Source organism: Pararge aegeria, chromosome 20, assembly GCF_905163445.1.
Source record: "Pararge aegeria chromosome 20, ilParAegt1.1, whole genome shotgun sequence".
Lineage (NCBI taxonomy): Eukaryota > Metazoa > Arthropoda > Insecta > Lepidoptera > Nymphalidae > Pararge > Pararge aegeria.
In genome coordinates this window covers 720,411-744,896 of record NC_053199.1, presented here as the reverse complement: position 1 = coordinate 744,896, position 24,486 = coordinate 720,411, and the positions used below count along the sequence as shown (strand labels likewise).

At 37.1% G+C, this 24,486-nt stretch overlaps 1 protein-coding gene across 1 annotated transcript; it reads right to left on the bottom strand.

The window, feature by feature from the left end:
- Positions 1-10,111: 10,111 nt before the first annotated feature.
- Positions 10,112-12,497, bottom strand: LOC120632850. The gene has a single exon (XM_039902888.1). It carries the CDS (start codon positions 12,487-12,489, stop codon positions 10,207-10,209), a length of 2,283 nt encoding a protein of 760 aa, XP_039758822.1. The 5' UTR covers positions 12,490-12,497; the 3' UTR covers positions 10,112-10,206.
- Positions 12,498-24,486: the final 11,989 nt, after the last annotated feature.

Here is a 24,486-nt window from a genome sequence, read left to right as displayed (position 1 = left end):
TGGAACAAGTGGCCCACGACCGTGTATATTGGAACTCCGTACAAAAGATCTATGTAGGTATGTAGGTTAGAGTGATGACGATGATGCTACGTTTTACTTGCACATTGATTTAATATGTTGCTATGTGTAAGCTCACTGTGCACAGATATCTCTTAAGATTATAATAAAACGTATTCGATCAACCTAACAAAATCAAATGTCGTCTTAAAGACTACTATCTGTCTTTGAGTGAAGTAATTTGAACAAATATCGTAATTAATGTGTTTTTTTTTTTGTATTTTTCTTTTTTCATTATTTAATTATGTATGTATTTATATATATATTTATTATATATGTATTTATATATTTATTTATATTATATGTATGTCTATTTATTGCCGAATATATATGTATATTATATGTAGTATAATTGCACTATCCCGCTCTCTTGCAGCTTTTCCTTCTGTCAGAGGTTGCCTGTAAGAGATTGCTTGCAGCAATAAGGCCGCCTTTGCATGCCTACAATTCTTGTTGTTGTTTATTCTATATTTTATGTATATTCTGATGTTTGTGTGCAATAAAGTATTTCTTCTTCTTCTTCTTCTTCTTCTAACAGAGACGTGCACCCAATCGATCAATCAATCAATCAAGTCTATTTTTGCAGACAAATTGGTTACATAAGGTCTTGGTTTATGAATAATAAAGATATCAACCAGCATGTAATATTACAAATAAAAAATAAAAATTACACTAATCCCAAATAAAGCTGTCAAAATAAAGTAATGTCAAAGTTACTGTCTCGTTTAATATAATTAAATGTCAATATTAATCTTTCATTTAGATGTCAAAATATTCATTTACACTGTAAAAACAATTTTATAATAACTAACCAATCAAATAATCTACGTTTTAATTTATAAAGCATCATAGTTTCTGCTTTGAAGTAGCATATTATAACATTTTGTACTCAACTCTCTGGCATGCTGGTTTCCTAACCATGTTTTTCTTAACCGTAAAATCTAGTGATATTTTAATTGTCAAATAAAAAAACGCACATATCCCGGAAAGTTACAGGTTCATCCCGAGAATCAAACTCGGTCCCACCGAAAGTCAAGCCGAAGCCTTATCTACTAGGCTATCAACGCTTAAACACGGATATATAAAATTGAATCTTCTTTTATTGCTATATAGCTTTTACAGCATAGACCACAAATTATAGTTTTAAAACCGCAATAAAATGTTTAACATTTCAATAGACACAAAGATTCCCACAGAGCTGAGGATACTTTCACACTAATAAATGTTGACAATAAAACTGTATTCACTCATAATCGTCTAAAGATGAGCGTACACATTTTTCGCTCGTTACGAGAATTATCATAAACACTGCAGCAGACCGCGTCTCTCAAATCCCCATTGTAACAACTTTTATATGAAATGCGTACAATTTTCGCGCGACATTAAACCCCAAGTTGAAATTTGCTTTGCGGTATTTCTATTACTCTCATTCCGTTACTCCCGACGCAAATAGGGTTGCTATACGTTCGATCGCTCGGATTGTCAATGTGTTAGTCTATTTAGTTAGACAAACGTTCTAGCTTCTGCCCGCGACTTCGTCTGCTTGGACTGCAGTATTGGGTTTAAAGCTTGGAAGTACAACACCAACAGATTTGACGTCCTCTAACAACCCTTGTCTCTCAACCGACCACAGAAGGTTTCAGGTCTGTTGTTAAGATATTTTTGCGTAGGCAGCAATAACAAATTGTACCTGTTTCATTACTCTTATAGATATATCTTATTTTTGTTATTGTAAAAATTAAGTTTTTTGTTATTTAAACTCTCTAAAATGTTTGCAGGCGCAGGAACAAATTATATTTTTGCCGTAACGCGTAACAAAGCAGTCTCTCCTACAGCATTTACGTACCAGCGACAACGGTACGGCCATGAGGCCGTACTCGTGACGTCATAGGCAAATTAAAACTCTATTATGTTTTTGTTTCATAGTTAAAGATTATTGATTTCGTATTGATAACAGAAAACTTAGCAACTGAAAGGTAAAAATAAAAAAAAAATTATAAAGATACGCAGAGATTTTCCAAGTTGAAGCGGTACAAAATGATGTTTATATAGACGTGACGTCATAATTTAGTATTCGGCGTTTTACCTGTTTTGAGGGATTACTCGATTTCGCAGTTTTATTAATTGAAAATAAATATCAATCTAAATTAAAACATAAATATATATATATTTTTTTTATAATACTTGAATCGTATATCACTAGATAAAGACAATATTTTCGCGATTATTTGTTACTGTATATCATGCCATTGTTTAATTTAGTTCTATCCATACCTGTCTTCTGTTGAACGGAGCGTGACGCTTCTTAGTTCGTATGCTTTCGACCGTTCTTTCTTTTTCTTTTCTTATATGCAATGCAAGGATCACCCCTCAGACTTCAGTTTAAAGATTTAAAAACTATTTTAGCATATTTGGATTCTCCAAAAAGTGCGGTCAAATGGAAGTGCAATAATAGAGCAATTGACTAAACTTGCGCACATTTAGCATCTAATTCCCCTAAAGAGCGGAAACTCGTAACGCTATGTTCCAAATCGCCATTCTGGGCTTGAAGAGGGAATAGTCCAAATAATTTAGTGAACCGCTGTAATTCACTAACAGTGCGACACGCTCGGCGCTTGTTCACTAAATTTCCGTTTTAAAGCGAGCCTATGGGCGCAGGTTGATTACTGTACAGTAGGTAGGAAAATAAGTATCCACTAAGATGGGCACTTTGGGGTCGCTACTGAAAATTAGCGTTGTAGTTTTCTTTTTCAGGTTACCTACTCCAGGAGGCGACGGGTAGCTATCTGGCTAGCTACCCGTGATTATACTCTTCCTACTGTTTAACGGGAAGGTCGGTTATTCATAATCCACTCCTCTTTAACGTTCGAGCCCTGGTACTTGGCTGGGGCAGTTTTTAGACGTCCGAGAAGTACATATATCGTTTCTAATAAGCTTTCCAACTGTATATTTGCTAAACCATATTAGAGGTTCCACTGAGCTTGAGCTATGCATTACAGTAGCCTATTAAGGTTAATCGCTGACTGTCTCTTAAAAAGTTAAAAAGTTTGTATTAAACGTATGCTTATAGAAAAGTCCTATTATAGTATAAAGGACTACGTTATCGATAAAAAAGCTTGGGTGTAAATTATTGCTCTAACCAGGTTGCTCTTCCAATAATTTGTTGTGGGCTTCTTCTTAGACCAGGACGCGTTTGGAACCCTCGTAGCTTTAGTTTTAAGTTTACGAATGTGGTTATCGCCATCATCTCAGTACCGTGTAATTCTTATGTACGCATCAAAAGTGCCACCTATGGGCCTACTTGAAAAAATATATTTTTGACTTTGACTTTGACTGAAGTGACACTCGCAAGAGGTCCAAGTGCCGCCGCAAGGAAAAGAACGAAAGGAAAAGAAAGGCTTGTGAGCTAGAAAAAAAAGCTAAAAAGTTCGCCATTCTGTGGTGGTGGCCATCTTGGATTTGAGATTTATCATGTATAGTCTTTGATACGGTGATAGCCCAGTGGGCAGGAGCTCGACTTCACTTACGTGGGGCCGAGTTCGAATCCATGCACGCACCTACAATTTTTCTCAGTTATGTGCGTTTTTAAGGTGAGTTAAGAAACCTGTATGCCTGAGAGTTCTACATAATGTTCTCAAAGGTGTGTGGAGTCTACCAATCCGCACTGCGCCAGCGTGGTGGATTGCTGCTTTAACCCCTTCTCATTTTGTCTGTCAGTCTCCTACAGGGCAAGGGACTCCTCCCATGTAACCCATCACCTGCCCACTCAGGTAATTTGTTTATATGACGATGATATTCTACAGGTCAAACCATTCATTTCATATCCATATTAAAGGGATTTGTGAAAAATATGTAATCCGCCATTAAGTGTTGGTGGCCAACTTGAACCGATTTTCATCAAACATAGAGTATTTTACGGCGGTAATTACTGAACCAATTTCAAAGAAAGATTTAAAGTAAACAACTAAAAAGCAAGGAATAAAATGTTAGGTTTATTTTATTCCTTGCTTTTTAGTTGTTATAAAAAGTTGGGGTTAATGGTTGAAGAACTCTACCGGCACTTCACCTTGAGCTCCTTTATTGTGATGAGCATAAACTGCTTACCTACTAAATAAATATATTTTACTATAATCGCTTAAATCGCTATAGGTGGTAGGCCCATAATATTTGAGGTGTTGATTTTCCAGAATCCCTTCAATAAATCTCCCCAAATTAAAATGTGACTACCTCTTAGGAACGACATATCAAACGAAACAAGAATCATCAAAATCGGTTTTTAATTGGCGGAGTAATCGCGTAGCAAATATACACAAATAACAGTTGACTTGAGCACTTCCTCCTTTTTTTTCAGAAGCTTGAAAAACACTATTGTATCTTCTTTGAATCGCGGGAAATGAGAATTTCTGCGTCAACGATATAACTATTAGTGGATAATAAATCGAATACCTACACAGAGGGGCGTTTTACTTGGAAGGAGAATATTTGTATTGAGAGATAAAAGAGATTTACTACCTCGTTAGTCCAGTGGTAAGCACGATTACGGATTATGAGATCTTGGATTCGATTCCCCGATTTGAACAAGGGGGGGATTCAGGGGTTTTCTATATTTCGGTGGTTGATTCATATTTTGGATAGTCCGTTAAGACGTTGGTTTTGGTTATTGTTATTAACATGTGATAATAATTGTTACAACCCACCATATCAAAAGCAGCGTGGTGGGTCTATGATTTAAAATCCTCTCTCCGATGAGAACGGAGGCTCAGCAGTGGGCTTTCAATATGCTGGGGATCATAATATTAATAATAATAATCAATTATTTCCCAGAAAATGTGTACAAAAGAGATTATATTACAATTTTTCATATATATACCATAACATTCAACTAAATTAAATAGTGTGCAAATAACATATTTCATGGAAACGAATTATAATCAAAAGATTGGTTAATGCAATGAAAATACAAATTAAAACAATTATATAATCAAAATAAAAAAATTACATTAAATATTCATTAAAATCGGAGTAGAATTTTTTTCTAAGAGCCATTTATTGAGTTGACTCTTAAACATATTTTTTGGCAGATTTTCATTACACTTATACAATGCTTTATGATGATTAATGTAGATAAATCTAGGAAGATCAAATAGTCGCCAGAATGGTATATTTCCACGGAATTAGGTGTATTTAACGTTACAGCGTAGCCACTAATTCGCGACCACACAGGAGTTTAGTTGAATGTTTTAGTGAAGCTGTGTAATTCACTAAGAGCTCAGGACGTTGGTGCACTTTAATAATTCATGCGCACAAAGCTGCCGCGAGCTGGACAAATCTAAATTGTTCTGCTTGCATTAGAGAATTAGGTAATGGAGGAATTGTAATGGCATAGATGTACATTGGGCAACGTTTATGATACTTTTTATAGGTCTGACGGGAAATACACTTTATTGTACGCCATATACAACGAAAATCTTTCAATAGTAATACATTTAATATGCAGATGTGATGGGCAGCCTTTTCGCTAAAAAGTTCAGACGCGAGTTCAGTTCCGTCAGTACGCAACAGAAAGTAACATGGAAAAAAAAACCTAAGCTAAGTATGTTCTTTGTGGGCTTTAATTAGACTAGGGTGCGTTTGGAGTGGTTCATCGAATGAAACCTTGATCACAATTTTCGGAGACTGCTGAAAAAAGTTGGTCCGAAAGGCACTTGTTGACTAGACTACATTGTATGAACGCTTCATAGGTGCTTGTTAAAACATTTGTGAATTTTGAATTTTGAATTTTGGTTTAGAGTTCGAACCCCAGTAGGACCAATTTGGAAATGAAAACTTTCAGAATTTTCTTAGTTCTGGTCTGGTGGCTTCGGCTGTGGCTACCACTTAACCAACGTAGCCGTGCTGCCTTGAGATTAAGCTTTCTAGAAAATTGCATAGTTAAGAACAAGTTGTATCATTAAAAGTCAAAAGGTCGCGACTTACGTAAAAACATTCGGTTGAAACTTGCACTCGTGAAGAGATTACGTAAAAATGTTCAGTTGCACAAGACCAGTTAAATCGGTCGAGGCATTAATCCCCAAGAACCGACCCTAAAGTCAAGAAGTCGCATCAACTCGCACTAAGGCCGCCATAAATTACACGACACGCTTCACAAGACTGCCCGTGAATGGGACGCCCCACATTGTTCTGTCAGTTCAGACAAAGCGTCACAGCTACGATTAACCGGCGCGCCACTCATTTACTTGGCGATTAAAGCAACCTGTTCACGTGCGAAAGTAGTACGACAGTCGTAATTATAATAATATATAGAAAATCAAAAAAAAACTAAATCTTTTTTTTTTTTAAATTGTTATCTCAATTTCATTTCATAACAATAGGCTAAGACCTCCATTTAAGTTCCAAAAAACTTGTATTTGGAGGTCTCGCTCTTCCCAAACAACGTTTATAACTGATAACATGACGTAACCAATTTATTATAGACGTAACCATTTAATAATTTTATACTTTTTTTGTTTTATGTTTAGAATTTTAAAGATCAATCATGTAAGACAACTAAGACGTTTTGTAAGACCAAGTATTAGTCTATACAAACAAAAAGTGGATATAAACAGTCGACTAACAAAAAATGGTCATAAATTATTGTCATCTGCATATAGTCTGCGAAAGGTACAGAAGTCATTTGTGGGATTGAGTATACGCTTTTAAAATATGATTCCTAAGTGTTCCTAAGGTAGTTTTGGACCTACAAATGCATTTGTTTAATTGAAACATATTTATTTCTATAGAATTGATGAATTTCTTAATGAAAAGATTGATTGGAAGCATCCGGCTCCACTTTCATCTCTCACAAGATAGAAAAATGAAAGTTAAAATGTAAATAGTTGATGTTAGAAATGAGAAACTGCTGAGTTTCTTGCTGGCTTATTCTCGGTAGAATATGCCTTCCGAACCGGTGGTAGAGTCACTACAAAAGGATAGACTTAAATTTCCAAAATTGCTTATATTAGGCCTAGCTGATATAAATTAATTTTGAATGGTTGACAATCATGCATCAGTCGTACAACTTCAAGCCCAGAGGCTCTTATTAAGATTTACTGACCAGAGGACTAGAGTTACAAGGGGAATAAGTGCAAAAAGTAAACTATAACTTCGCTGGTCTTGTGTTAATCTTGTTGCTGCTAAAATTAAAGCTGCGGAGTACGAAATTCTGAGGTCGATTCCGGTTTTCTTTCAACGTTGAAGCGAGTGATATTTTAATTGCTTAAAACACGAATTTAGAAAAAGTAGAGGTGTGTGCTGGGGTTCGAACTCAGCAGCAGCCCTAAAGTGAAGTTGAAGTCCTAAGTCCTAACCACTGGGACTACGGCGGTGATTACCTCTGGGCAATATCGTTAATATTATTAACTTGTGATAATAGCCGCTAAAGAAGCGTATGCGTTACGCTCTAAAACCGTATTTCCTATAAAAGATGATGCCTGTTCATCTCTCTTTCCGGACTCAATGACTCTCTTTTGGTGGGCCGAGTTCAAACTCCTCTCACTTTTCAGAGTTATGTGTGTTTTTAATTACATCAATTACATATCAAATGCCTTAACGGTGTGCTTGCTTGAGTCAGTGAAGTCTACCAATTCTCATTTCGCCAACGAAGTGATCTAATTAACTAGCCATTTAAAATAAGAGATTATCATATCAACACGAATATGATTTTACATTGTGATTATACTTAGAATTTTTTTATTTATTTTTTTATACTTATTTAATAATATAATTGTACGCCCGGCTGAGGGTTGATGTTTTAAATACTTCTATAGGCCTTGTCAACTGCCTTTCTATGTGTAAACAGTGAGCAATAAAATTCTATTCTATTCTAATCAAACCATACGCTGGCTAAGTGTGGTTTCGTAGACTTTACACGATATTGAGAACCAGAAATAACCCATCAAACATTATCCTCTAATCATATTAACATATTAATTAATATTATTTTGTATATCTAAATAATATCATAACAGAAAATAATCTTAACACGGTAAATAAAGCAAACACGAAGTTGCTTCCACCCGTTATTTTTTTCCGTAATTCCACTACAAGTTAGCCAATCTCACAGGGGTTTAAGTTATGTTGTAGTGTATGGTGGTAGCGGGCTAACCTTCCCGCATGGCTAGCGATTAATTATGTTGTGTCTAATAACAATACCTTTTTTTTTTGGCGTGGTGAAAAATCTTTATTGCTGCCTCCAACCCTTCGGCAGGACGGAGGTTATGTGGGACTCCCCCCTCTAAAGGGGGTATACCCAAACTGAAAACCATCACTACATGCCCCTCTTGTTGGCTTTGTTAGACGCCTGGGGAACCAATTGTATACCTCTCGGTTACTAAAAACAATACCTACCTAATGTATATAACAAACAATTTGTAATGCTGATGTTCAATAAACTTTTTTATTTGCATTTTTCATTTTCACATGTCTAATCTATATAACGTTAAATCGCCATAGGCAAAACTAAAGGCCAACGTGATCAGATCAGTGAAATCCAGAAATTATAAGTTCCCAAATTGCCCCGGCCGGGTATCCAACTTGGGACCTCCATTTATAAGACAACACCGCTCACCACTGCGTCATATAGTTCGTCTGAAAATAATATGGTATTCAACGTTAATCTTTAATAGTTTTATGATTGCGTGCCAGTCTTTACCTGCTAGCTACTAAACTGATGGTAATGGTAAAGTCAAGTAATGCATGCCCGCTGTACGCCGCGCTATAAATCGCCTCGCAGGTGTTCGAGTTTATCACCGCAAGCTCCGAATTCCACCTTATTTGCCTGATGAGGGAATAATCTACATAATTACCACGCCGCTACGGAAAATGGAAACTTTTGTAATTTTAAACGTTTGTTGCTAAGCGACGCGTACACGCAATTTTACTTTTCGTATGTTTCACTCAAGTAATGGGAGATAGATTAAAAGATAGATAAAATTTATTGCACACATTTTCAGTAGTAGCAGAGCTCGTCCGGGGAAGTACTACCGCCATACTTCTTTCTGTGTTCCGGTCTGAAGCACGTGGTTGCCGGTGTAATAACAAGCAGTGCTGATCTCGCTTGCGTAGCGGTGATCGCTGCGGTTTTAAGTTGGGTTCGATTTCCGGGAATTTATCATTTTAAAATTTTCTCTAGATCGGCTAAATACCACCCTACCGGCAAAGACGTACCGCTATGTGATGTAGCGTTCCGGTATGATTTCGCGTAGAAACTGATCAGGGGAGTGTGTTAAACATAACTGCCATACCAATTAGCCCGCTACCATCTTAGACTGCATCATAACTTACCACCAGGTGAGATTGCAGTCAAGGGCTTGCAGTGTAATAAAATACACACTAGGCTTAACACAGGGCGGCATTTTGCAGGACATTTCCTTCGCATACCCTGCGAAGTGTGGAAATAATTTGGCTTTTTTTACTTCGTATCTTTGCACTCAGGTAACGTAAGCGTTCTTTCATATAATTTCGCAAACAAAATCCCAATCTTTAAAACATTAATATTCAAGAAAGTTCGTGTCACTAGCTTTTAAATTATTGTCCAATCTCACTGGCGCAGTGGTAAGCTCAGTGGTCTCATAAGTTTGAGGTATCAGATTCGATCACTGACTGGGGACATTTGATTTTGGAATTAATGATTTCTGAATTTTATTGGTTTGCTCTAGAGTTACCACCTACCACGATGGCCAACTGGCACAGGCAGGACAGCGAACCTATTTCAAAGGCCGTGGGTTCGATTCCCACCACTGAAAAATGTTGATATGATGAACATTCATGTTTTTCAATGTCTAGGTGTTTATCTGTATAAAATAAGTATTTATGAATACATTATTCATAAAAATATTCATTAGTCATCTTAGTACTTGTTGTGTGTATATATAATTTGGACTGTATTGATGTTTATGCATTGAAATTAAACTTATTGCTGGTTTACTAGGATTTATTTTGTTACAAAGTTTAGTAAATGCACTGAGACCGCCAATGCGTGAATGATGGCGTGGGCCACGTAACTCGAGCACGCGGGTCGCCCCCCGCGGAGCCCGCGACCCGCGGACCGGTTTCGATGCATACTAGTGGGCATCGAACATACTGCCCGGGGAACGTTGAAGACATTCAACTTTATGAAGAGATTGGAAGGGGGCAGATGTTATTGAAGGCCCTCTGAATGATGCCCTTCCTGGTCTTGATGTCGGCAACCCGGTTGACACCATCCTTGCCTGGATGCAGCTTGACGACTCTGCCCAGCTGCCACAGAAGTGGTGGTTGGTTCTTCTCCTTCACGAGAACCATAGAGCCGAGCTGGAGAGAACTTGAAGAAGACCGCCACTTGGAGCGTTGCTGGAGGAGAGAAATGTATTCAGTTGAGAATCTTGTCCAAAAATGCTGTTTTAGTTTCTCGATCCTCTCGTAGCGGTCCAAGCGATTGATATTAGCGTCGCTGACCGGAGGACGGGGAACTGTCAACAGTGAACGCCCTATAAGGAAGTGAGCGGGTGTAAGGCATGTAAGATCTGAAGGATCCGAGGACAGAGGAGTGAGAGGTCTAGAATTAAGGATAGCCTCTATTTGAATCAAACAAGTTGACATCTCTTCGTAGGTTAAGTTTGTGAGTGTTAGAATACGTCTAAGGTGATGTTTCACAGACTTAACCGCCGCTTCCCAAAGACCACCAAAATGAGGTGTGTAATGGGGAATGGTTTTAAATTCAATACCCCTATTACTTAATTCATTTTTAATGTTTTCTGAGCATTGACTAAAAAATGATGTAAGATCGTTACTAGCTCCTATGAATGTCGTCGAATTATCTGACGTCACCGAAATTGGCTTTCCGTGTCGACTAATAAATCTCAGGAACGCTGCAAGGAATGCCTCCTTTGTAAGATCCGTGAGCAGCTCCAGGTGCAATGCTTTTACTGCAAAACAAACAAAAATGCAAATATAAGCTTTTGTTAATTTAGCACCCCTGCCCTTACGGTTGGCTATCAACACTGGCCCAGCATAATCAACACCAGTGTGTAAAAAAGGAAATTCTAATTTAGTTCTATCTTTGGGTAAGTCACCCATAACGGGTTGAAACGGCTTAGCTTTGAACCTAAAGCAACGTACACAACCATGCACGACGCGTCTGGCAAGGTTCCTCCCCCCCAGTGGCCAATATTTTTGTCTCACATGAGACAAAAGTAACTGAGGTCCGGCATGCATAAGTCTTATGTGTTCTTTTTGAAAAATGATTTGTGTCAAATTATGTTTGCTGCATAGTAGGATTGGGTGTTTTACGTCAAATGTATAACAAGAATTTTTAAGACGACCACCAACTCTTATTAATTTATTTGAGTCCATAAAGGGTGATAATGAGTTTAACCTACTATTTTTAGGGAGAGGCCTGTTTGCTTTTAATAATATGTATTCATCAGCAAACATTATTTGTTGAACGAATTGTAATAAGTAATTTTCAGAATTTTGTAACTCTGTTGTAGATAAAGATTTAATATGTTTATTTTTAGGATTTCTACAATTGTAAATAAATCTTTGTATATATGCAAATGATCTTATTAAGTATGTATAATTTGATTTGCTATTTATGAAATTATGTAGTATGTTTGTTGGTAAGTTTGTGCTATCATTTTGTGTAGTAGTATGTAAGATGATTTCTGAATGTGTATCTGAGTGTGTGTTTGGTATGATCGGAAATTCTATATTCTTAGACTTTAGAAAATCTGGACCAGACCACCATAAAGTACGAGAATTAATGCTGTCAGCTATGACCCCTCGAGAAACTAGATCTGCAGGGTTCTCTTTAGATGGAACGTAGCACCATCTGTGACCGGCAGTGCTGTCTTGTATCTCACCCACTCGAGTCCGAACAAACATTTTTAATTGATTCGATTGAATTTTAAGCCATGCCAACACGATAGTAGAATCGGTCCAAAAGTAGGAATTATTTATTTTAATTGATAACGATGATATCACTTTTGCATGGAGCCTGGTGGCAAGGAGCGAACCACAAAGCTCTAACCTAGGGATTGTGGTAGGCTTTAAAGGTGCCACTTTATTTTTAGAAGTTAAAAGACGAACTTGTACTTTGCTATTAGTGTCAACCACTCTTACATAGACACACGCGCCGTAAGCGCGCTCTGAAGCATCTGAAAAGGTGTGCAATTCTAATAACAACATGTTATTAGTACAAACCCACCGTGGAATGCGAAGTGACTTGAGAGAAGTAAGGGAAGATGTAAAATTTAAAAAAGACTTTTGCGTTTCTTTTGAAACTTCTTCATCCCAACTGTATTTTTTAACCCATAGTTTTTGCATTAAAATTTTTGCTTGCACAATACAAGGTCCTAAAAGTCCAAGGGGATCAAAAATTTTACTTATAAGAGATAATATTTTACGTTTTGTCATTTTTTTTGAGTTGGAGTCTAGGTTAATAATTGTAAATAATAAATTATCTGTATTGCAATCCCAATGGAGACCAAGTGTTTTACTGGGTGAATTGTCTAGATTTAAAGTTTTATCTATTTTAATATGTTCAAGTAAATTTTCACCAGGTAAAGAATTTAATATTTCAGTATTATTTGACTGCCATTTACGTAACCTAAATTGCGCTGACTGTAAGGTGTTGGTAACATTTTTACATAGTTGAATTACTGACTGTATGGAATCCCCACCGCTAAGAAAATCGTCTACATAGAAATCCCGAGTAATAGCGATTTTTGCGTCAGGATCAAAACATTGTTCTGCCAACGAAACTAGGCATTTGGTGGCTAGGTACGGTGCAGATGCTGTACCGTAAGTAACCGTGTTAAGCGTAAATGTTCTTATTTTCTCACTAGGATTAAATCTAAATAAGATTTGCTGTAGTGAGCGTTGAGAGGGTTCTACAAGAATAGCTCTGTACATTTTTTCGATGTCTCCCGACACTACGTATTTATGCTGTCGGAAGCGCAACAAAATAGAAATTAAATCGTCTTGGACGACTGGACCAACCATCTGAATGGAATTAAAGGTTTTACCGTTATTTGACGAAGGGCTTGAACCATTGAAGACCACCCTTAATTTCGTGGTAGTAGAAGACTCACGAACTATGCCATGGTGAAATAAGTAGTATGAACGGTTTTGAGGTTTGTTACTAGGTTCTAAAGTTTTTGATGTGTCACTCATATGACCTAAGTATTCGTATTCAGTCATAAAGTCTAAATACCGCTTTTTTAAGATAGGGTTGCGTTGAAACCTACGCTCAAGCGCTAAGAAGCGGTTTTTTGCACTTTGAAAAGAATCGCCGAGTACATCTGGGGACTCCTTTAAAGGTATAGTTACGATAAATCGACCGTCATTATCGCGCCAAGTGTTCTCTGCGAAGCTCTTCTCACAGGCTTGCTCTTCTAATGATAAGCTATATTTAGGATTAATTGATTCTAATTCCCAAAATCGTGTTAATAAGGCCTCATTATTTTGAGAAAATAAGCACGTAGTAGGAGAAGTATTTGTATTTCTGTATTTATTAAAAGTGCCTGAAACAAGCCAACCGAGTTTTGTTTGTTGCAACTTAGGACGTTGCTTACCTAAATCTATCAAGTTGGAACATATAACGTCCCAAAACACATCTGCACCCACCAAGATGTCTATGGGTGACGAAATGTGGAAAGAAGGATCGGCTAGTTGTATATTAGGCGGAAGTTTTATGCACTGTATATCTATATTACAAGAAGGCAAAGAATTTGTAATTTGAGGTAAAACGTAACATTCTATATTGAGTTTATAATCACCACACGATGACTCAATGGATAAGTTACAAGACTCTGCACTATGGGAAACTTGATTATTGATACCTGTCACAGTGGAGCTTACGTTACGCCGTTCCAAACCCAGCCTCTCACAGAGCTGCCGTGTGACATAGTGCGCAGTGGCACCATTGTCGAGAAGAGCGCGGGCAGGGTGTAGGTTTCCGTCCGCGCCAACCACGTTCACCAAAGCTGTGGAAAGCAATATATAGGGCTTGTTAATGGTATTAATATTGGAAGATAGTGCCACTGTGCTGTGCTGTTCTGTGTCTTTGTGTAAGAGTGTGTTGTGCTTGTTAACACAATATTTACAGTGTGTAAGTTTACAAAAATTGGTTTTGTGACCAGGTCTAAGTCAATTTTTGCATACTGTAAAGTTTTGCATCTTGAGAATACGTGTATCTACGTCTAAATTCCTAAAATCGGGACAGCTAAATAAAAAATGATTTTGCTTACACATGGGACATGCAATTATTTTATCATCGATATTTTTTGTTTTATTGCTGTAAAATGTGTTTTTCGATTTTGTTTCTATATTTTGTGTATTTTGATTTCTTTCCGTACTTTGTGTGTTTAAGTAAGTTTGTGTTAATGATTGTCGTTGTTTTATATCTTGATGTATAGTTTCTAGTAAATCTGCCCTATTTGTTAAAAAGTCAACAAATTGTTTTAATGTAGGCGAAGTTGAAATTGTGTTGCGATGCTCTTCCCATTCTCGAAAGGTGAAAGAATCTAACTTTTTAGTCATTAGGTGTATAATGAGTGTGTCCCAATGATCAGTTGGTTGACCTAGGGTATTTAAAGCACAAAGATTGCGTCTAATTGTGTCTATCAATTTCCTTAAGAAATGACATGACTCCTTTTGTATAGGAGTGAAATCCAATATGGCATTGATATGATTATTAATCAAAAGTCTTTCATTGTCATATCTATTTGATAGCAATTGCCATGCAATTTTATAATTTTTTGATGTAAATTCTAAATTTTGTATCATAATTAGGGCACTGCCTTTTAATGCTGCTTTTAAATAATGGAATTTGTTAATATCGCCTATAGTGTTATTATCATGAATAAGAGAAATAAATGTGTCTCTGAAAGTGAGCCAGTGCTGAAAGTCTCCGTCAAATATGGGCAAACTTATTTTTGGTAGCTTGACGAAGTCATGAAGGGCACCCCTGTTTGCTCGCTCGCTCCCTTCGCTCGACTCGGACATGGATAATGTTCGCCGTTGCTGACGACTACACTTAGCAAGAAGAGTGCGCGCCGATGCAACTAGCGAGTAATATCTAGTGTCGAATTCTTCTCGTTCGAGTAACAACTGCTCAGGATCGTCAGACAACAACTCCATCTCCGTCTGAAGTTTATCATACTCAACTTGTACGCTATCTAGTTTATTTAGACGACATTCCAGCTCGTTAAATTGAGTTTCATTAATTCTCTCACATGTATTTAAGCTATTTAAAAAATTTTGAAAAATTGTTAACTTTCCTTTAATGATCCCTCTAAGTTTGATCAGGTCTTTGCTCCGTGCATCAGACATTTTGAAAGGAAAGGATATAAAAATTCAATATAACAAAGAAATAAGTAGGTAAGTCGCGTAAAATAACGCGCAAATCAAGCAGTAGGCACGTTTCACGTTTGTCATTCCGCGATGCCTCCTTCTCGCTAAGTCTTCTTAAGTCTAAGGCTTGATGAATTCACGATGCGGCCACCACGAGTTTTCCACGAGGTGTGAATATTTATCCTTTTGAGGCTCGAAGGACCAAAATGTTGTGTGTATATATAATTTGGACTGTATTGATGTTTATGCATTGAAATTAAACTTATTGCTGGTTTACTAGGATTTATTTTGTTACAAAGTTTAGTAAATGCACTGAGACCGCCAATGCGTGAATGATGGCGTGGGCCACGTAACTCGAGCACGCGGGTCGCCCCCCGCGGAGCCCGCGACCCGCGGACCGGTTTCGATGCATACTAGTGGGCATCGAACAGTACTCATAACACAAGCTACGCTTACTTTGGGGATAGATGGCGATGTGTGTATTGTCGTAGTATATTTATATTTATTTATACCTTACTGGAAATTACAACCGATTTATGTAATGCATTTAATATAAATGCCAAATCGCTAAAAGGATAGCCCGCTACCATTGTAGGCTGTATTATCATACGATAAGATTACAGTCAAACGCCAATAGGTAGTGGAATAAAAATAATAGTTAATACGTTGCGCAATCAACTCAGTTAGCACCTTCGATAAGTTTAATCTTGATAACAGAAGTTTTTCAATAAAGTGGCGCCATTGCCGCGGTTCCCACGTTAGGGTGAATTTCTAGCTGAACTACTAAAGCCACTAAAAGTACAAGTTTCGCTCAAAAACAGGAAACACGCCAACCAACAACAATCAAAAGGGAAAATCAAAGATTCTTAATGGATAGAAAATGGATAGTGTACGGAAAAACATCGGAGTCAATTTTGCATCGTCAATACCACGGATGTTAAGTTTCTGGAAGAAAATTTGTGTTTTATTTTTTATTCACTGCAAGTTTGCAGACGCTAGTAAAGAATTCATTTTTACGCGATATGAATTGATGAACACTGGCTGTACGCGCGAAAAAGTGTGACTCATTGTCACGTTACGCTTGAGCAAAGTGTGCAAGTGGGACAGCGGAACAAGCAATAGAGACGCACGATCGGCGTAAGCTCGACTTGTGAGGTACATATCGTCGACCACGTAAAATAAAAGTCCGTAAACCGACTTTACACACACGCCGTTTAGACCATTGCGGAGATCTATTAGGCATGCAGGTTCGTAATATTTCAATTGCTTAAATTAAAAATGCACATATCTCCGAAAAGTTAGTGGTGCGTGCCGGGGCTCGAACTCGGTCTCCGCGAAAGAAAAACCGAAGCATTACCCGCTGGGCTATCGCCGCTTTGAATCCAGTTAGTTAATTTTAAGTTTGGAAAGTTATCTCAATCGCCTAATATAATAATAATAATAATAAAGCTTTATTTACATTCCTTACAATTAAGTACCTTACTGGCTAAATATAGTAGAGTTAAATACAATTTTCCTTAATCCTAAATTCTTATTTTCTATTTTAATGTTTTCATAGCTAAGTAATATATTGCCCTTATTGTACTTATACTATGTAATTTACGTAAGGACCGCCAGCGGCGGTAAAAGCCTCCTCCATATTTTTCCATTTGCACCTGTCCCTTGCAATCGCCTAATACTCCTGTATAAATAACGGAAGTGTTGGCTTTGATACAGCCCAATATGCCTCAAAAATGGCCAAATCGAAGCAATGTTAGGTTTATCGTGCTCAAACACCGGCTGTGTGGAGCGGAAATGAATGCCCGAGGCACAGTAGCTGTATCAAACAACAAACCGACTGTTAAACGCATCCATATATACATGCTTCGTAATTAGCTAAGTAAGCTCTGGAATGGAAATTTGTTCAGTACTAAGGTTACAGAAAAGTTGGACCTTCATTTCCTGAAGCTTTTAAAAACACGTTACCTGCTGCCCGCGACTTTGTACTCGTATATTTAAGGTTTTTTAGGCCCTGGATAAAATGTGGATAGGTACATTTTGCCGTCTCCAAGATAAGATAAGTAGCAGTTATCCACAATTTAGTACTAATAATGACAAACCAGATCATTTTGAACAAAAAATATCGTCTTAAGATTCTACCATTTTGTTTTAATTGTCCACCTAAGAATTTCCTTTTCATTAAAGTTTGCATTGCTTATCTGTATATTTTGTCCTTGTTAAGCAAAAAATTTGTTATTAGTTGCCTTTATTTTGTACTACTGTTTTAGGACATCGACTTCACTTTCGGGGTCGCGAGTTCGAATCCCAGCACGCAACTAACTTTTCCAAGTTATGTGCGTTTTAAGCAATTCAATTATCACTTGCTTCAACGGTGAAGGAAAACATCGAGAGGCACCTGTATACCCGAGAGTTCTTCATCGTTTTCCCAAAGGTATGTGAAGTCCACCATTTCGAACCGGGCTAGCTTGGTGGACTACGGACTACAGGCTACCCCTTCTCATTGTGAGAGGAGACCCTTGCCCTGTAGTGGGCCGGTAAGGGGTTGATATGATGATGATGATTGTTTTGTGTACAATAAAAGAGTATAGTAGGGGTAGTCAGGAGACGGCAGCTTCCCCTTAAAAGACAGACAAATTCCAAGATATAGACGGACATACAAAACTAACGAATACAGTTTTGTCTTCAGAATAGATAATAGAAAAAAAAATACAAAACTGCCGCCGACGATCTGTCCTGAGACCATAAGCTTGGTGCGCCCTGGAATACAATCATTCATTAAAATAAACCATGATTGACGCAATATTGATTTATAAGTAATTCCAGCATGTACATTCTACATCCGTGCACCAGACATGGCCTTTGGAAGAGTGCCAAGCGTCCGCAGTTAGGGATGAAATTTAATACGGCACTGAATATTTATTTATGATAATACATAATGATTTATACCCACTTTCTTTAGCTAATGATTCCTCCGCCCGATGTATCCTTGAGACCGTAATCTGGTAATGTATTGTATTGAAAACGATGGGAAACAATAATCCAAATGTATTGAGAAATATGAGTTTCAATATGTGTGAGATCAAGCGTTTCTATTGGTCAGTGACATCTCTCTATTTATAACGGAGGGAACAGAGAGATCTGGGTTATACAAAAAGTGATTTGATTAGATTCGCTTATTGTATCGGTTTAAGGTTTTAGTAGGAGAAGAACTTTTGACAGAGCTCAGCCGGTGTTTTATAACTACAGGTACGTGCCGCCTCAGGTCAATGGACATAGGGCGTCACTTTTAAGGATTGTTAAAAGAGGTTACCCGAGCATAGTTCTTAGCCTCCAGGAACAGCAAAATTTTAGTGCTTCGAACCTTTATGGTGGGATTCTTAATTATGAAACAAAAATTACTGACAAAAAAAACAAACAATTACTATGGAGTTCGGAGTATATTTTCCACAAATTACGCACTGCAAATATTTGGAATGCCCTCCCAAATTCCGGTTTCCCCATCACCTATAATCATCATCATCCCATAAAAGTCCACTGCTGGACTAAAGGCTTCTCCCAACGGCAGGGTTTGCCCATAATCACCACGCTGAGAAGACGAGTTGGTGATCGCAATAGTTGGTAGTAGACCTATAATCACGCTTTTTTTATATACTACGACAATACACACATCGCCATCTAGCCCCAAAGTAAGCGTAGCTTGTGTTTGCGTACTGAGATAGCTGATGAATATTTTTTTATGAATATAATACACATAAATACTTATAATATACAGATAAACACCCAGACACTGAAAAACATTCATGTTCATCACACAAACATTTTCCAGTTGTGGGAATCGAACCCACGACCTTGGACTCAAAAAGCAGGGTTCATTATCATCTATGTATTAAAAGAAAACTGAGGTATAATCACTAGGCCCTAAATACCTACGGTAACTAAATATTACGCTTTGATGTTTAGTGAGCTTATTTTCTCGTATTCGTGGTTGTAAAAATCGCTAAAAAGATTTGGTTTTTCAAAGAATTCTTCAGTGGCTTTTATACCCTTAAGTCATTCCAACGGAAATCCTTTTACCGAGTCTTAATGCATTACGGCGGATAGGTTTCTTGAAAACGTATTTTTAAAACCGTCTTGAATGAATTTAAAGGTGTAGGCTAAGTTTATGAAATAAATATTACTTCAGGTATTCTTATTTTATAAACTTAGGGATCGTATACGACTTTGTGGTTTCGGCCGTGGCAAGTTGACGGCTGATTGGCGCAGTGGGCAGCGACCCTGCTTTCTGAGTCCAAGGCCGTGGGTTTGATTCCCACAACTTGAAAATTTTTGTGTGATGAACATGAATGTTTTTCAGTGTCTGGGTGTTTATATTATGTATATTATTCATAAAAATATTCATCAGCCATTCTAGTACCCATAACACAAACTACGCTTACTTTGGGGCAAGATGACGATGTGTTTATTTTCGTAGTATATTATTTTTTTTTTTATTATTTATTAACCTACCGCCCTTCTGAAAAATACCGACAAGCAATTTACGTTCCATATCTGCTATTCCACTAATAGGTTAGCCCGCTACCATCTTGGACTGTATCATCGCTTATTTTCAGGAGATAGTAGTCAACTTATAGTGGAATAACATGGCAAGCTATTTAAGAAATTACTGCCTTAAGCTTTTTGCTTCTAGATCCATCCAGTTTAAGTTGTACGTTGTATTTTAGTGTAAGAGTTTTCTTAAATTGAAATAAAATTTTCGGCCAGCTGCAGAGCAACGGTCTCTTAGAAGGAATCCTTAGGCCTTAGTCCACTACGCTGCCCAAGTGCAGAATGGTGGACTTCAAACGCTTTTTGAGGGCATTATGGAGAACTCACAGGCATGCAGATTTCCTTACAATGTATTCTTTCTCCGTTAAAGCAAGTGATATTTTATTTTCAAAACGCCCATTACATAGAAAAGTTGAAGGTGCGTATGTAGCGGTGGCCATCCTGCACCGAATAATTCGCCTTGGAAAAAAAAAAACTAAATCAAAATCTTAATTTATATTTTGTAGTATGACCCCACAGGCGGTCACACACACACATATACCCACGTTCACACACACACACGCACCAAACTTAAAACAACCCGTCGTTTTTACGTCCTGCGCAAAATCATGGAAAATGGCATATGATTTTATACCATCGGAATAAATCTAGCTGCAAATGGTGGAATCTACTCATAGAATAACTGTAGATTTTAGGAGATTTGTAAAAACGCTGTAATGGACGGGAGAGCGTTGGGTCGGCGACTGCGACTGGCTCGGAATTATTAATTTCACTTCACTTTCGACGATTTCTCTGCTAAGAGGTTAAGGGTGGTGGTGCACATATGCCTTTTTTGTAAGCGATAACACACAACGTATGTTAATTTATTTATTTACTATTTATATACTATGTATGTTCGATTGCGAATATATGAAATGTACAAAGAAAGGTTAATCTTCCAGCCACCCCAGGATGTGTGTTTTTGATGATTTTATTGTGGCATAGGTCATCATCATCATCACATCAACCCATTACGGACCCACAACAGAGTAAGTCCACCACGCTGGCCCAGTGCAGATTGGTAGATTCCACACACCTTTGAGAACATTATGTAGAACGCACATAACATAGAAAAGTTAGAGGTGTTTGCTGGGAGCTCGCGACCACGAAAGTGAAGCCGAAGTAAAATAAATCAACTCAGACGTCATGGCAACAAACATATTTAAGAAATATGTATATATTTATATAATATTCATTATTATATTTACATTCTAGGGATCAAAGATTAAATTTTTCTAGTAAATGATACATGTTTTGTAGACCTCCTAGTAAGCAATCGAGACCTAAATTAAAACAAAGCAAATATATCACGAGAATATTTTTCCTTTCCTTTTCATCTGTTATAATGGTACCCAATGCATCCTCAACCTAAGTTTTTTAGGTGGAATTTAGAGTAAATCTCCGCGTGTAGAATTTTATATAATAGCGCCCCGGTCTGGCGGAACTGGAAAAAAAGGGAATTTCTCTCTTTCCGCAAGGCGGAAATCTTTACAGATGTATTTTTGATTTTCTGTTTATTTTTCTATTATATTGACTACTTTTTATGTTTTACTAAGGCTGACGCTAATTTGAGTTAATTACTATAGCTATCCTGTAAGGTATTAGCCAGAAGGTAAGACGTTGGCATTTTTTCTTTATTTCATCAACATGCCATAATGGAAACTTATCAAACAATCAATGCCAGTTGTAACCAGCTAACAGCTTAAATATTTTTTTATATCACCAAACAGATGGCCATCCGGATGGTCATCGCCTAAAAACAGAGAAACAGAGAGCGCAGGTCATGCCAGGAACACGCTACTCTTCCAGCCCTGTGCCTATAAATCTGAGGCGTAGTTTTTAAGCCTCATGAGCTTGTAGTTAGACCGGCAACCTCGCAAATTCAAATTCAAAATTTCTTTATTCATGTAGCCTATCACAGGCACTTATGAAGCGTTCATACATATATGTTAACATAATTGTAAGGGGATGATGATAACTTCGTTCGCCAACTTAAATCTAAAGCTACGAGTGTACCAAACGCGCCCTGGTCTAAGAAGAGCCCACAGCTCAGCCGAAATCTTTGCTCTTACCCACAACGCTTTTAGTAGTGTTTCCCCGCACGAGCTCTGTCACAAAAAATCCTGTGCAATTTATCTACACATGGCAGAAGTGTAACTTCTGAAAACTAGCCTACGAGATATTGAGGTGGATGTAGGGTATCAGAACTATTAGGATAAATGTAAGGTTTATTATTTAATTTCATGGTTTTTTAACCAGAATAGTTAAAAAAATGTATAATGTTTTCTATCTCACTCTATACATTTATGTGTTTGTTTCAATACGAAACAAAATGTGTAATGTATTTTATCTCATTCCCTCCCATACATCTGTCTCTATCTCTATAAATCTGTCTTTTTCTTGATCGTGAAGCATTGCGTTACATCGAGATTAAAATCACAACTATTCTAATTTTCCTTCAATAATTATTATAACACAAAGCAATACAATATAACTCAGTAGTGCAGAGTGAGCGATTTTTTTTAACTCTATTTTTGGCATAATTTTTTTAAATCAATTTATCAAGGAGATGTAAATATTGACACTAATAAAAATTCATCGACAATCAACACACTTATACTAAAACTTTCTAATACGCAGGCGCAAACACATGCATTAAACACACGTGTTCTATCTCATTCTCTCGCCGGCTGTATCCCACACATTTTTGTATTTGTGTCTCTTACCTGTCGTTTTTTCCGTTGCATCCGGTTTGAAATCACAACGATTCTAAAGAAGTTTCACTTCAAAAAACTATACTACAACTATCACATAAAGATCGGATTATTTCTTGAGATACGCAGGAAACAATCATCTAAGCCCCAAAGTAAGCATAGCTTGTATTATGGGCACTAAGATAGCTAAAGGGTATTACAGGAAAGAAAGCATACCGGTTTTATAATATCAAGTAAGTGCAGTCAAATAAATACATTTGTATTTTACTTGCATTTGATCTCTCCGAACTCCCTAAAGCAGGTACCTAACGTATCAGGCCGTGTCCCGGGACGCAATAATGATAAACATTATGAGTTTGGCGGTGCGCCAGCATCTCTTGGTGGCCTTAGCTCGTAAACTAAGTATAAAAATAAATTTTGTTTCACAATAGAATAACTAAACTTTAAAAAATTATTAATGAGCTGTCATGCGAAACCTTTTGCACCTAGACTGTAACAGACTTTTTTCAAAACATTTATATGTGAACAACTTTGTCATACATGTTTTTATAATTTTTATTAGTGTTTTTACCTACACTTGGAGGAATTATCAATTTTATAAATTTAAAATGCATATGCATATACCCGCCCACTTCAGGGGGATAAAAGTTTGTATAAAATCCTTCATTTATCAATTCATTTTTCAAGTTAGTTCAATGAAACTTTGATTTTAGGATTCCGATTAAAAATAAAGAAATACGTGTTTCACATATTTTAAAAATTGCAACCCCAAAGGCATCAAATAGGGGATCAAAATTGAAGTGTCTGATTTTTCAAGTAATTTACGTTCATATTTTTCTATTAGCAGAAACACATTTTTTGAAATCTTTGTAGTTATATTACCAAATCAAAAATTGAACTTAACGTGAGTGAAGCCGCAGGCAAAAGATAGTTTACTAAATTTCCTATTATTGTTGGGCAAATAATGCGACGGCAGGCAGAATAGGCAGTTCTTATAACCCTAATGAAACATCGAACTGTGCACCTCGTTTTTCGTCGCCCTTTGTTTTCAAATCTCAACAATATGCTTCCTGGACCCTGCCTTAACAAAGTTATACAATTTTTTATGTTAACAAAAAGTGGATGTAATTAAAAATGCTGTTCGCAACAAAGGGCCCTGTAATGAGGCCCAGAACAATCAGGGTTCCGTATCAATCTTTTTATTTCGCCCGCGAATGGAGAATTAATGATCAAGGAAAACAGCGCACCTTGTTACGATAAGGCGAAACGATTCGCCGGCTATTTATATTTGACTGACAGCGAAGAAAGGGTTTACTTATCTTTTCCTTTGACGTTCATTGCTGTGAATAATATTTTCAATTTAAACCATCTATATATCTTTAGCATTTTATTTTTATATACATCTGGATCACAGTGATGTTTTTTAACAATTGATAATGACGTGAAGGAATTACAGACAAGCAAACATAAATATCGCCTTTATATTTTATAAGGATATTTTCTATAAGTGTAGATTAAAAACATTTTTTTTAATTCCTCTATAAGTTAGCCCTTTGACTGCAATTACACCTAGTGGTAAGTGATGATGCAGTCTAAGATGGTAGCGGGCTAATCAGTTAGGGTAGTCATACCCTTAATCGGTTTCTACGCAATATCGCACCGGTACACTAAATCGCTTAGCGGCACGTCTTCGTCGGTAGGGTGGTAACTAACCACGGCCGAAGCCTCCCACCAGAACAGACCAGAGAAAATTCAGAAA